Here is a 14,025-nt window from a genome sequence, read left to right as displayed (position 1 = left end):
AACGCAATGAACTTTTCTTTTTATTTTTATCACGAAGTAAATTATAATTCGTGATTTATTTATTGGCAACCCTAACCGACATCCTGTGTGTAGTCTACTAATAACTATAATAGAGATCTTAATTTCGACGTATAGTAATTTATCATTCGCGTTCTTTGAAATTCATAATGGTTTTACTTAGGTGGTGTCAATGAGGCGACACTTTAATTGTTGCGGTGTTATTTGTGATTTAAGGTACATATGGTTGGATCATGTTGTTCGAATTAGATACAGATCCTAATTAAGTATGTTCAAAACTGCGCAATTAAAATGCGAAAACAGATAACACAAGATAACACATATATATATATTTGCGTGTATGTGTCATATGAATAACAATCTGTACCTGCCACTTCGATCATGTGACCAGGACAAAATATAGTTTATTTAAATAAAATAGATATTATCTAAACATAAGTTATTTTTTTGTCATTATATGATGTGATAACCATATTATATTCATATATCATTTGCAGGCATTATTTTTAATCAATATATATTTATGATGTAATGTCTGACGGAAAAATATTACTGACCAAGTGTGTTATTTTATCATTACTGAATCTACCTAGAATCGACCAGGGATTCCATTTATCTAAATTGATTTAACTAAACGCAACTCTGTGTGGCGCTTGTCATTATTAATCTATGGTTCTGGATCAACTTAGGTGTACTAATGGCGTATTATTATTAAATATTACATCGTATAGAAACATCTTATACAATGGCATCAAGAGATTATATCTTGGCGACCACATAATGACGAATCGTAACAGTTATGGCTCTTCATGTGATAGATGGGTCATGCTTGGAGAATAGCCAATATTGCCGAAATATAATTCTTTATTACGTGCATTGTTGTTTATATAATAATTTCTGTGTTTATAAAAATATTTTTAATTATGCTATTTACAATCAACAGAAGAATCTATTATGTTGTTTAGTATATATATACATATATAATAATAATAATAATTTTTATTTCGGACTTTGTTGGTCAATTAAATATTTATTAGTAACAATATACTTAAAACTAATGTTAGTAAATATGGCTGGATGAAATTAATTAAAATTTAGTTTAAAAGATTAACCATATTCTAAGAAAATACTCAATGTATTTTACTAACTTTATTTAGAATATACATTAACATTTTGTATATAGATTAGTTATATTTCACTTTAAATATTATCATGTCATATATCTGTTATACATATAGAAGTAGATACATGTTGTCTAAAGATAGTTTGATGATAAAATTATATATTATCCGAAGTAAATATATTTTATTTAATGATTCTGTTTATGTCTATAGGTTATCGACATTTATCACTTTCCATTAGGAGAGCCGTCAGCTTTTTTCCATTTTAAGTTGTATAAAAAAAGACAGTAACTTAGTTATAGGTTAAAAGTACCTATGCTTCTTGTGGAATATATTTCTAATGACTAATATCTCTTGTTCCACGCTATTATTTTACCTATTTTTTGTTAACAATAGGCTATTTAAATGTGTGCTTTTATTTAACACCATAAAGAACAATACATATACTTCATGGTCTTATTCCCGCATTTAGTCTATTGTAATTAATTGTAAAGTAGACAGATGGGTCGGTTCTATAATTCAACCGTAGTTGGTAGTCGTTACCATATAAGTAGAATATCCACTAAAGAGCAAGATATTAAAACTCTAACTTCCTAGTATACTAAACTTAAGAACATCTCAAAATATATATTATTGTATATTATTCTTATAACTAGTTCAATTTTAAAGCAAATTTTAAATGGACAAAGTTTAATTTGTCTATAATTTATTTATGTAAATACTTTGCAAATTCTGAACATATTTTGATAATTTTTTTCACATACGCTTCAAATATTGTCCATCCAATATGTTTATAAAATATCTCGTTATTCAATTCTTGTCTTGTCGTAATTAAAAATCTACCTTCTTGTGAAATGCCGATAACATTTCTGCTCACGTGTGACATCGTTGCACTTCTATTTTATGATGCCATCTGAAGGATGGACAGTTTTACAACTGTTGCAATATAAGCATTGAACATGATTGCCCTATTTAAACCTGCCAACAATCGTAAGATGCAATTGTTAATCAACTAATTACTAATAGTGTTGCTGTGTTTAATTAGTGTGATGTTTAATGTCATCTGTCATAAATGTAATTAAATTGATGTTATTTAATGAAATAAAAATATAATTTCTGCGATTTTATTATAATATAACACCGGATCTAGTATATATTATTTTGGATGTATGAGTATGATAACATTATTGTTAAGGCTACAAATTTATGTTATAGATGTAACAATTCAAAACATTAATGAAGGTCTGTAACATATTTATAACTACTACTAAGCTCATTTAGATCCAAATCAAATACTGAGGACATATATATTATTGTACATGAAAAGTTTAAACTGTTGTCTATAGGCATGAACAATACGACACATATATTACAGTAGAATAGAAATACATATTGTATCTATAATGCCTTTAATATGTTACCGTTCCTGTATTCAGTTGCATAATAAATAGGTAACTAATTCTTTAAAATAATTACAATTAAGTGTATAACGGTAACGGTTAGGCATCTTTATTCTAATCTTGATATATGATACAAGCCAGGTTACGCAATTTTAAGGTCTAATGCGTAAAGCTTATATACATATAGCAATAAATTTGACAAATGCAAATTCTATAATCCTTTTTACTCAATACAAAATGTTCACGTTGAGTTAAAGTTACTGGTAGTTATACTATAAAGATATCAAGGGGGATTTATCCAATACTCCTTTAAATTTAATTCATGTGAAAGATCAAAGCGGGTTGTAATGTTGGCACTACATATGAGACCATCAACAATAATCTTTAACACTCGTAGTAGGTATTTGGCGTTTATAAACTGCTTTGGTTAAATATCTGTGACGGTTACTTGGCCTGTTCCTTTGGTATCAGCCTTTGCGCAAATTAATTCGATTTACGTAATAAATTTTTTTGCTGTGATAATTTAATTTAATTTTTTATACAATATAATTAAAGTGACTATGGTGCTAAATAATAACGACTATTGAATTTAATAATAAATCAAAATAATTATTCTTTGACATGTATTTTCAGTGACGATAATAACCCACTTTAGTCGGTCGCTTCTGGGTTTCTTTTCTCAATATCCGCATAAGAATGTTAGGCACAGGCAAATAAATAGTTTTATTTTGGTGGTTTTGTAAAGGGAGAAGGTTTCTATTTTTTTTTTTGTTTATAAAGCATGCGGTATACCTGATGGTAAGTGATTACCGCCGCCCGTAGACACACGCAAAAATTTTGCAAAGAAATTGCAGATGTGTTGTAACTTTTTTAGAATGAGTATGCTATTTTTTTGAGGGTTTCAATTTTATTAGACAGTATTTGTTTATGTTATTATTATTTTATTCTACTCTATATAATTTATCATGAAGAATCATTGCGTGGCAGTTTAGCTAAATTTTCACGCAATTTTTCTTACGTTTATTCTAATAAAGGTGAGGAAAATATTACGCAAATGATATTTAAATAAAATCTTTTTTAAAAAATACTTAAAGTTTCTTAAATCAATATTATTTAATCAAGAGTGAATTGTAAAAAGTGTTTTGAAATAAATGTGTGAATTAATAAAGGTGAATAGAGCTAACTAAAGTCTAATTGTGATAGTGAGACAAAGAGCAAGATGAAAATTTCCGGTCTACTTCTCGTCTTTTTATATGTAAGTATAATTACCCGTAATATTGGTATGTTGTAAATTACTCAAAAGATTATAAAGTAAACATTGATAGAAAACGTTGTTGGAAACTTATCTTCTCTAAACATTTGTCAACTTTGATGTGATATAAAGATTAATTAATTAAATTATAAGTGCCTAGTTAATGGTTTAAAGATAATCAAACTTGAGAAAATTAAAAGAACCTATTTACACGTTATAGTATGTGATTTATATTTTTATGGAGTAACAAAATCTTTTTACAGATATATTCGGTATTCTAAATATTTTAAATCTAATTTATTCACGAAATATTTTCTCGTTCACTGGTGACTTTATTTAAAGGAGTAGAGTTTATAAAACTTTTAAATGCCATTCCATTTCATTTGTCAAGTCTTCTGTACCAATATTAAACATTAATCACTTTACTACTTCGTTATTAGATTAGATTGACGTATTTGATATTGTTATGAAATTGCATGTTTTATATTCATTTTAGTCAAATTTAGTTATTACTATAAAGATAAAATATTTTGTAAAAAAAAAAATGGTTATATTCAAATAAACATTATAAAATAAAGCATTTCCCAAACGAAATTAAGTGACACGTTATTGTTTATTATAATGAATCAACGATGTAGTACAACATGAGATCCGAGAGTAAATTGAATTGTATTTATTACATTTGTACTAAGATTTATGAATGGTTCTGTCCAGTGCCGTTGTAGAGGAGTCAAAATGTAACCAGAAACATTTCGTATTAATTGATTTATAAGAACACATTACAGCCAATTAAAGTTTTCTAACCAATTACATGATCAGTTTACAGCCGGTCCGCTTTATTATGTTAAATTTAATATGCCTCATTATTTCAGCTGTCACCGCTAGTGGCACAACACATTTGTGTCGTATAAAAAATATAAGCGTTCTCGTGTCCATTTGTTTTTGTGGCTTGATGATGCAATTACATGATTTCAATTATAATACTTTTTTTATTAAAGCTAAAAAGTAAAGCATCCAGTAGAAACTTTAAAATACTATTTCTTACATGTTGCTTGTACAAAACCTCAATGCAAAATTATGTACTTTTTTTGTAAATTTCTAGGTTTAATAATATGTCGCTTACAAATACCTTCTTTGACTTTAAAGTACTAAAATAAAATATAACAATTAAGCACCCATATTTAACGGTCATATTTACGAATTATTATTTATTTATTTGATTAAGTCTCTTGGGTTCAAGTCATGACCCCCTTTAAATATTGTAAGTGTAGTATAGTTACCATATTTAACGACTAAATAGGTAATCACTAACGGCTCGATATGGTTATAAAATCAAAGTTCATTTCATAGCGCCGCGTCACAAATTACATAGTTCAAAGCCGGCTGCAACGGGCCCGCGACAGGTTATTCATTAACTCACACGTAATCCTAATTAATAGTCTATTAGCAGACATTTTCAATTACCACTTCGTTTGATTTATAAGTCTATAGTTTACTAAGTATTTACTGATTAACGAGCGCACCGAAATTACAATAATCAGATTAAAGTTATGCTTTCACAGTTTATTAATTGCATTAAACACGTCTCAGTCACAACAGAGATTAAAATTGAACAACATTATTCTTTACCACAATCATGTAACTTTTGGTTTATTATTATTTTATATATTTTATTGAAGATATTAAGACATTAGAGATAAGCTTCATGTAGTTTTATTTGCAAATCGGCGCCGCTTTTACTATAAATTCAAATATTCAATAGCAATTTACATTCGAATATAGACATTAACGATGAATAAAAGAGCGTGATGCTTTTAAGGAGGTCCTTGGGTATGGCATTAAAGAAAATAATATTTCGTATAAAGATATCAGAGACAAATATAGCAGCCATAAAAATAACCGTTGGACGTTAATGCAACATGAACATTAGTTGAAGACATCTAGACATTAAAACATTATACTCGTACATATGAAGTGTTAGTTTGCTAGAGGATTAAAATAATTGTGCGCAATTTCAGAATAATATGAAGAAATTATTTGTTGTTATTATTATTAATTATTATTATGTAGATACTAACGACATAATTTGTTTGATAATTGTGACAGCGATTAGGCAAGTAGCCTTATATGCATAACTTCTTATTGCTGAAACGGCTGATTCATTTAATTTGAAATGCATTATGGATATAAATAAAAATAAAAAAACTAAATATTGAAGCTATTTATTCAAAGCGGTAGGTAATTTGTACGACTAGTGTCAAGATCTTGTTTTATGTATTTACTGGAAACTCGATATTATTATAAACTGGAATCTGCATTATAGAAAAATAATAGTATAATAAATGTAAATTAATAACTAGTAGTGTGTGTTAAGCTTTTAACAGTGCTTTTTTACAAAATTTATGAGTAAAGTGTGTCTTAGATTCCTTTTTATATCAAGCGATTGAAATCTAAATTATAGTGTAGCAATTAAGACAATCTAATGGTCAAATTTATGTTATAAATATTAAGCTACTGGAAGTAGCAAATATGGCGCCTTATTTGTTTTATTTAATTATTGCCTATAAAATATATACGGTCATGTCATGGAGATCTTCTTACAACTCCCATCGAAAAATACGACTACATCAAATATCTCTTTTATGTATTTAATAAATTTTTCAATAAAAAATTTAGACTTATTCAAGTTCTCTACGTGCTTACTCGTAATTAAGATGTACGTTATTAGTAATGCAGTTGGCGCCACTGTGATTTACAACAAATATTATTATATTTGCAATAAATTTCTACAATTGCCTATTAATTACAAAAATGAATGTTATTTGCATGTTTACTGTAAGTATCGAGGTAAACATCGTACATTTATGTCGACTTACCATCTATTTTACATAAAAATTATAATATTTAAGGAAAAAAATATTGATAAAATCGTAAAGTCTATCTAAAAACGCTGGTAGTTATTTTACTTCGTTGTCTTATTGTAATCACAGGTCGTGGGGCGGGAATCAGTGTTGGCAGCTTTTGGTGCAGTTGATGTGCGATGCGGTCGACGGTTAATATCGGGTCTGTTCACCCGTCCGCGGCTACCACTCGGATACTCGTACGTGACCACGATACCGCGTGGCGCCTGCCGCCTCAACATCTCAGAGATACTGCCCAGCGAGAACTATATCGGTCAGTATTAACAGATGTCCGTCTTAATATATACTATCTACTATTATTTAGTACTTAGAACGTTTCTGGAATATTTACTACTAACTTTGTAGTGACATATGTATATATAAATACTAATACAGGAATCTGGATATTTGCCATGTAATCAAAGTTAGCAACAAACATTGTTCTTTGGTGTGATTTGCAAAAACATATTCATTTTAAATATATAGTAATTATCTATCTTATCACCAAAAACAGAACAGGTATCTATTATAATATTTTATATTAAGAACTGTATCTATATGAAATATATATTTTTTACAAAGCAGTAGGTACTTTAGAATTTATATATCCATTAGTAAAATTAGTTAGGGCCTCTTTAATATCTCTAAAAGCAGTCGTTGATATCGAAGTCTATGTATTTATTAATGAAGTCAGACTGGACTTATTTCATTACTCTACAATGTTGAATAGTGCTTTGACGGAGGCAAATGGTCCGCGAACGTAAGGTTGGTCACTTATCAATCAGCAAGTCGACTGACCGTAAATCATTTGAGATCACGTACAATAGCACGCCCACATTGTCTGTGCAAATGTGAATAAGACTCACCTTGCCATTGAGCTTGTTCTATTTGGAATCAATTTCTAACTACCGACAAGGCTACAATCAAGCGTGTATAATTGCATCGTACATATTATAATTTGAAGATCTATCGGTGATTATATTTATTTATTTATTATTTATTTATTATTTATTATACTAATATTAATTTGGTAGTAAATAATTTTATTATCTATTATCTTGACGTCGGAGATAGATATTTATTACTTAATAACTTTACACAAATTTTATATCTTCGAACTTTATTTTCATATAAATAATACACTAGAAAAAATATATCTATTGACTTGAGAATTCTCCCTTTACATAAATTTCACTGCCATAGTTTAACTATTAACCGATATTAAGTCGATTAATAATTAAAAGTTATGAAAATAATGTTATTATCAATCAACGCAGGAATTCAAATGCTATAATTAATTAATCTAAATGGAAAATTGAATAATTTTTCATGCAACTAAGAATGGCTTAAAACTTAACTTAGTATATTTATTAGTTATGTATATTTATTTGTGTATGTATGCAAATTTAGTATATATGTATATAAATGTGTCGCATTCGAGCAAATACAAATGGGACAGAGGTATATACCATTAACCTACCTCTGTCTCACCTACCATCAATATAATACGTTTGTGTCTGGTGGAGTAAATACAGTCAATATCTACATGTTATATTTCAATAGAGAGAATCGATAAAAATATTTAAGCTTTGTAATAATGTAATAATTTTTAAGTGCTCATTGCCATTTTACTCAATGTTTCTTTGATTTAAATATAATTTACTATGTTATTAGGTGAATTCCGCGTTTTTTATTCTTATATTTTACTAATTATAAAATGTACTTGATACAGTTTTAGTGTAGGATTTTGACAAATCGCGTTAAAAATCCGAAGATAAACTTCAATAATATTATTTTATTTTTGCGCTAGCATTGAAGATATCAAATGGTTCATACATAATGAACGGGGAGTTTGCTGTAAGTGCACCGGGAAGATACGACGCGGCTGGCACGAGATTCCTATATACGCGAGCTATTGGACTTGACAGTGTATTCGCTCTTGGCCCTACGCTGCAACCAATAGATATAATGGTGAGCGTGTTTAAAAAGTACTCGTTAATTTTAACGTGTATACAAGTTATTAGATATGTACTAAGTTAAATTATGTTTATAATATTAATTGGATATTATGTACATACGTACAATTTATAATTTTGTTTATTTAAGAGAATCAGATAATTTTATGCAGCTTTAGCAACTGGATTGTTACCATTATTAATAATAATCAAGTTTTTTTGAAGATATACCATTACCATTTTACTATTGACATAAGCCCTTACAATCTTTTTATGTGCCCGTTAGATATTTAAGATACTTACTTATATACTTAAAAAAATATTTGTGTATGTGTGCCTGATTTAATAAAAGGTAAACCACAATCATAGATGTTTGCAATGTTTTTAGATATTATACACTCAACCAAATCCAAGTATAAAATATGAGTACTTTATTGAGTCAAAGCCAGGAGACATCGATATAGAAACAGCAACACGAACCGACCTTCCTGAAATCGTACCACCAATTCCTACTAAACACAGTAGAAGACACCACGGTTTCGAACGTTCACGACCTAACTTTTCAAAGTATCCAGATTTAACAAGTATGTCAAAGGAAGAAGATGATGATATAAAAGAAAATATTGTAGGAACTAGGAGATTTATCTGGAAGATACTATCATATACACAGTGTTCTAGAACATGCGGCGGTGGACTTCAGGTAAGAATTATTTCATATATAATGACGAAGATGGTATATTTATTAACAACTATTATATAAAGGAAGATATACATACCAGAGCGTATATAATATATTTTTATATAAATGTATTTAGAATTAACATGTACGTGCTATAAATATCAAGAATATATATATATATATATATATATATATATATATATATATATATATATATATATATATATATATATATATATATATTTATTTATATTGACTATACATATTTTATGAATATATTATGCTACGACTACGCATGCCTTAGGTCTTAAGGACATTTAACTTTAACAAAAATGTGCAATATTTTTTTGTAGCTAGGTAAATACCGCTGCGTAGAGATCTCTGCGGGCACCGACAGAGAAGTATCTTCAGTACATTGTTCTGGCCCAACCCCAGCTGGTCGTAGACGACGTTGCGGCAATATTCCCTGTGAGCCCAAGTGGAGAGCTGCAGCATGGTCTACGTGTCCTAAATGCGGGCCTGCTCTTCGAACAAGGATAGTCGGATGTGTGCAAGATCATTGGAGGGGAATAACTAAAGTAAGTATAAAGAAGATTACGTAGAATGAAAATGTATATCAGGATAGAAAGGTTAGCTCTTGTTTATCACTTATATACATTACCTTACCACCACTTATATAAATAAGACTTGGCTGTATGGTCGACCGACCATTACTTGACCCATTTCGAGAAAGATGGGACGAATATGGAAAAAAGATTTCTCTTACACAATTTTAGCGGGTCTTATGATAATGACATGATAGTGACAATGTGGTCATTCTTTATCTAAGGGAATCTTAATCATCACAGAATAAGTTCTGTGGCTATAAGACTTGTGATTATCAATTAGTAATATTGTGTGTAGAAACGTTTTTTAAATAAATAATAATATGTAATTATTATATTTTAGGTTTTTAAAACTTTTATATAAATTATCTGGACTACAGTAATAAATAGTCTATCTTAAATTTAAAACTTCTGTTACTAGGTGAGTGATACAAAATGCAGTGGTCTGAAGCCACCTACCACAGAACCATGTAACATACCAGATTGTTTGCCTTCTACATCAGATATAACTTTTAAGAGCAAATCTGCTTTATTACCGAGAGAGAACACAGATGCTTTCCGAGATGGTCCGGTATATACCGTTGCTGCGAATAGTACAGATATTGATATTGGACCAGAGTACACCTTTAATGCTGCCGCTGGGTGGCTTTATACTGATTGGACAGAGGTAAGATTTCTTTACAATCAGCCGTAATACCATAATAATAATATTACTACTAAGCTAATATTAGTATTATTTTTACCCGCAGATGATATTGTATAACAATCCTGTAGCCTTTTGTTCAAGGTATTAGTAACTTTTATTTATTTAAGCAACAGTCAACAAAATTCTTCCAGGGCTTTAAGTTGTATGAATAAAAAGCTCGAGTACAATAAATTAATAAATATAATTAATTATCAGACCTTCCCCATAAGGGGAGTTTGCTAAGGGGAATTTTATCAGGCCGGTTGGTAACCGCAGTTAGGCTTTTAAAGATGTTTTAAGAGGGACGCTGCTGAAATGAAAGAAATTGTAATCGTTTTTATATCTAGAAGAAATGAAGTTTATCCGTCTCTTTTTGAGTTTATTCTTCCTTGTACTTAATCATAATCTAATTACATGTAAAGATTGTTAAAGTGTACTTTTTGTTTCTGTGATAAGTGTGTTGGCTGGTGCGTGGGTGGCGGAGTGCAGACTCGCGGTATTCGCTGCGCGGATCCATCGGGCTGCGCACCAAGGAAGGCACCTGAGTCTTCACGTCCATGCACACCTAAACAAATTTGCGATTCTCATGATGCACAATGGTTTACAGGTAACTGTATTGGGATTTGAGTTGCTCCTTGTGGATTAAGTATATAGAATTTATTTATTTGTTACTGATATTCTTTATTATTTCATACATTTCAATGTACGAATTCCCCTTTGTCTTACAAATGTATGTATTTATGCACGTTCTGTTTCATTAACTCTTCACTTGTCTAAATTTCGACAACTCTTAATCGGTTGGTATCTATTTTTTTACTATGATCTATTCGTTTTTTTACAAATAAAAAAAATATTTTCAGAGCCTTTACAAAGGCATTTTTTAATATCAATTTCGTCTGACAGAATATTTTATTTTGCCTGTTATGTAAATAAGTTTGCTAGGATTCGATACTTGTGATTTCGCAGTAACTAACAATACAATGAACATCTAGAGATATTACACTTCATTACCTATCGCACTGACTTGAGCTTATTTTAAAGAATCGTTTTTTAAACTGATTGGACATAATACTATTAATACATGCTGTCTGATTATGATTAATAATATATTTTTTGTCACTGCGCTACGCTGATGATTAAAATTTTGTAATCTATTCTTGATATGACGATAAAAATTCGATGATTCAGGAGAATGGTCGCCTTGTTCATCTCCATGCAAGGGAAGGCAAATACGAGGCGTTCTCTGTATTGGCGGCAGTGGAAGACATCTTCGTGACATTGCGTGCAAAGGTCCCAAACCTGATCACGAGCGAGTCTGTGGGGAAGACTGCTCCGCGACTTGGTATTTCAGTGATTGGGGTCAGGTGAGTTTAGAAATATTTTTATGAGAACACACTTTACGTATACAATACTATTGCTGCTATTATCATATTGGATGCAGAGATAAGTTATTGTACTAAAACTAAAATTGTGATTTGTATCGTTACTTAGTTAAAGGGCACGTTAAAAATAAACAACAGGACTCTTGAGTTGAATTCATGTGCTGGTGCCATTCATATTTCTTGCAAAATATACATGACTTAGAATATAAATAGGTAATAAATAGAAATAACTACAACCTACAGCCTGCTAGTCTATGTCTGTCCATAGTAATAAATCTTATGTTATAGCGTTATTAATTATAAATAATTACTGAGTAAAACTTTTATTCGTACATACTGAGAAATATTGTCATCATACAAAGATAATATAATTAGATCTTTGTATGACAACAACTCACACATACTGAAAAAATAGTTAACTATAATATTTGATAGTTATTATTACAATATATTATTATACACGTATTCGTATCACATTACTACGCTGAACATTGAACAAATTAAAATATTGATGTAGAGCGTTTACAGTTTTCAATTATGGTCACAAACGTCCTTTTATTTTGTCTATTAAATTTTGCGACGTTCTTTATCTGAAATTATCCGAAATCAGTACATTAAATATAATTAGTTAGCCTGCATAATTAAGTAATATAAAGAATGGGATATAGTAGAGGAATATTTATAGGGTATAGATATATAACACCTTAGTCTTCCGGAACGATAACACAGGAGTACTTTGAGCGTTGCAGTACATTATTTAATATCCATGGTGCTGTCTATATCTATTGGCGATGTTTATAACTTTTTATCAGGTTATTTATATGTTCAAGTTAATTGTAGATAATTAAAAAATCAATGGACTCATCAGTTTAGCCCGAAGGAAACCAGTTTCTTTATTAAGCAGGTTGAAATTAGAACAAAATCAGATAAGATTCATATTTGTGTTTCTATTCTATTCCAAATTGAGATAATTATTATATTTCAGTGTACGAGCAATTGTACAATTGGGATAGGAACTCAAAAGCGTAGTGTAGTGTGCACACGGGATCCGGATCGTATTGACAATGGTACAGATGCGAGCAACGAGTCTGAATGTTCAGGTCCTAAGCCAGTCGCGCAACGGGAATGTGCGCCTCGATGCCCATCGATTGTTACATTACCATCAGATATTTCATTTGGTATGTACATAGTAAATAAGATATTTAGATATATATAACTCCAACTTAAAAATTGGTGTACGAATTGATTTTTAATTAGGTCCAGTAAATTATGAGTTCTAAGCTAATTCATACTCGTATAATGGTGGAATCAACCTCCAGCTAGCTTAGAAGATAGAGGTATTTCAGCTGAAATTTATTGGTTTTGAAATATGAAATTTTGCGGATAACTTTTGCAAAGTAAGATAGATTTTCCGAAAAATTCCATGGGAACAAAAATTAAATAGTATCGCGAGTTAAGTCGCGAGAATCAACTTGTAGTGAATAAAACAATGTTCTTGTTTTAAGCAGTCGTATATATCATGTAAATTCATCTGAAATTTCGGAGCTAAACAAAACAAAAACTTGGTGATAAAATCAAGACGGAAAAGCTGTCAATTATTATAACAAACATAAAGTTACTCTCCGCCTTTGGCGTGAATTTGATATAAGCATATAAGAAAATGCAAACCGCAAGCCTAAATTAATATTATATGTATATTCTGTGCCAAAACTTCGGAATTACATTTCATGGTGGATTAGCTGTGAATATGTAGCCCTTTGTTTACAATCGACGTAAATAATATATTATTCACAGAGTCTCAACGAACGTCGAATTTATCTCAAAGAACTCCAGATCTGGAAACAACCACATTTAGAACTTTCATCAGAGAAGTACCTAAAGGTAAAAATAATTAACCTACTATATAGCTATGGACTAATAAAAATATTTATTTTTTTATATTAATTTATTAATATATAATTACGATATCTATCACCATGACAGAGTATATTTTGATATTTATGTAGGTGTGTAGAAGAAGAAAATAAA

At 29.8% G+C, this 14,025-nt stretch overlaps 1 protein-coding gene across 1 annotated transcript in view; it reads left to right on the top strand.

Annotated features, from left to right (window-relative positions):
* Window positions 1-14,025, top strand: part of LOC113521634 (thrombospondin type-1 domain-containing protein 4-like) — a 52,035-nt gene that overhangs the window by 34,787 nt on the left and 3,223 nt on the right. Inside the window, exons 8-16 of the mRNA XM_052899811.1 lie at window positions 6,782-6,965; window positions 8,502-8,662; window positions 9,035-9,346; window positions 9,679-9,903; window positions 10,352-10,597; window positions 11,072-11,222; window positions 11,804-11,979; window positions 12,983-13,175; window positions 13,792-13,878. Of these exons, the coding sequence (XP_052755771.1) occupies window positions 6,782-6,965; window positions 8,502-8,662; window positions 9,035-9,346; window positions 9,679-9,903; window positions 10,352-10,597; window positions 11,072-11,222; window positions 11,804-11,979; window positions 12,983-13,175; window positions 13,792-13,878 (1,735 nt within the window). The remainder of the gene's footprint in view (window positions 1-6,781; window positions 6,966-8,501; window positions 8,663-9,034; window positions 9,347-9,678; window positions 9,904-10,351; window positions 10,598-11,071; window positions 11,223-11,803; window positions 11,980-12,982; window positions 13,176-13,791; window positions 13,879-14,025) is intronic.

Source organism: Galleria mellonella, unplaced genomic scaffold, assembly GCF_026898425.1.
Source record: "Galleria mellonella isolate WM207_F2 unplaced genomic scaffold, CSIRO_AGI_GalMel_v1 utg63, whole genome shotgun sequence".
In the NCBI taxonomy this organism is placed as follows: Eukaryota; Metazoa; Arthropoda; class Insecta; order Lepidoptera; family Pyralidae; genus Galleria; species Galleria mellonella.
Note: the sequence above shows the minus strand (reverse complement) of the source record. Positions and strands in the feature narration are given on the sequence as shown.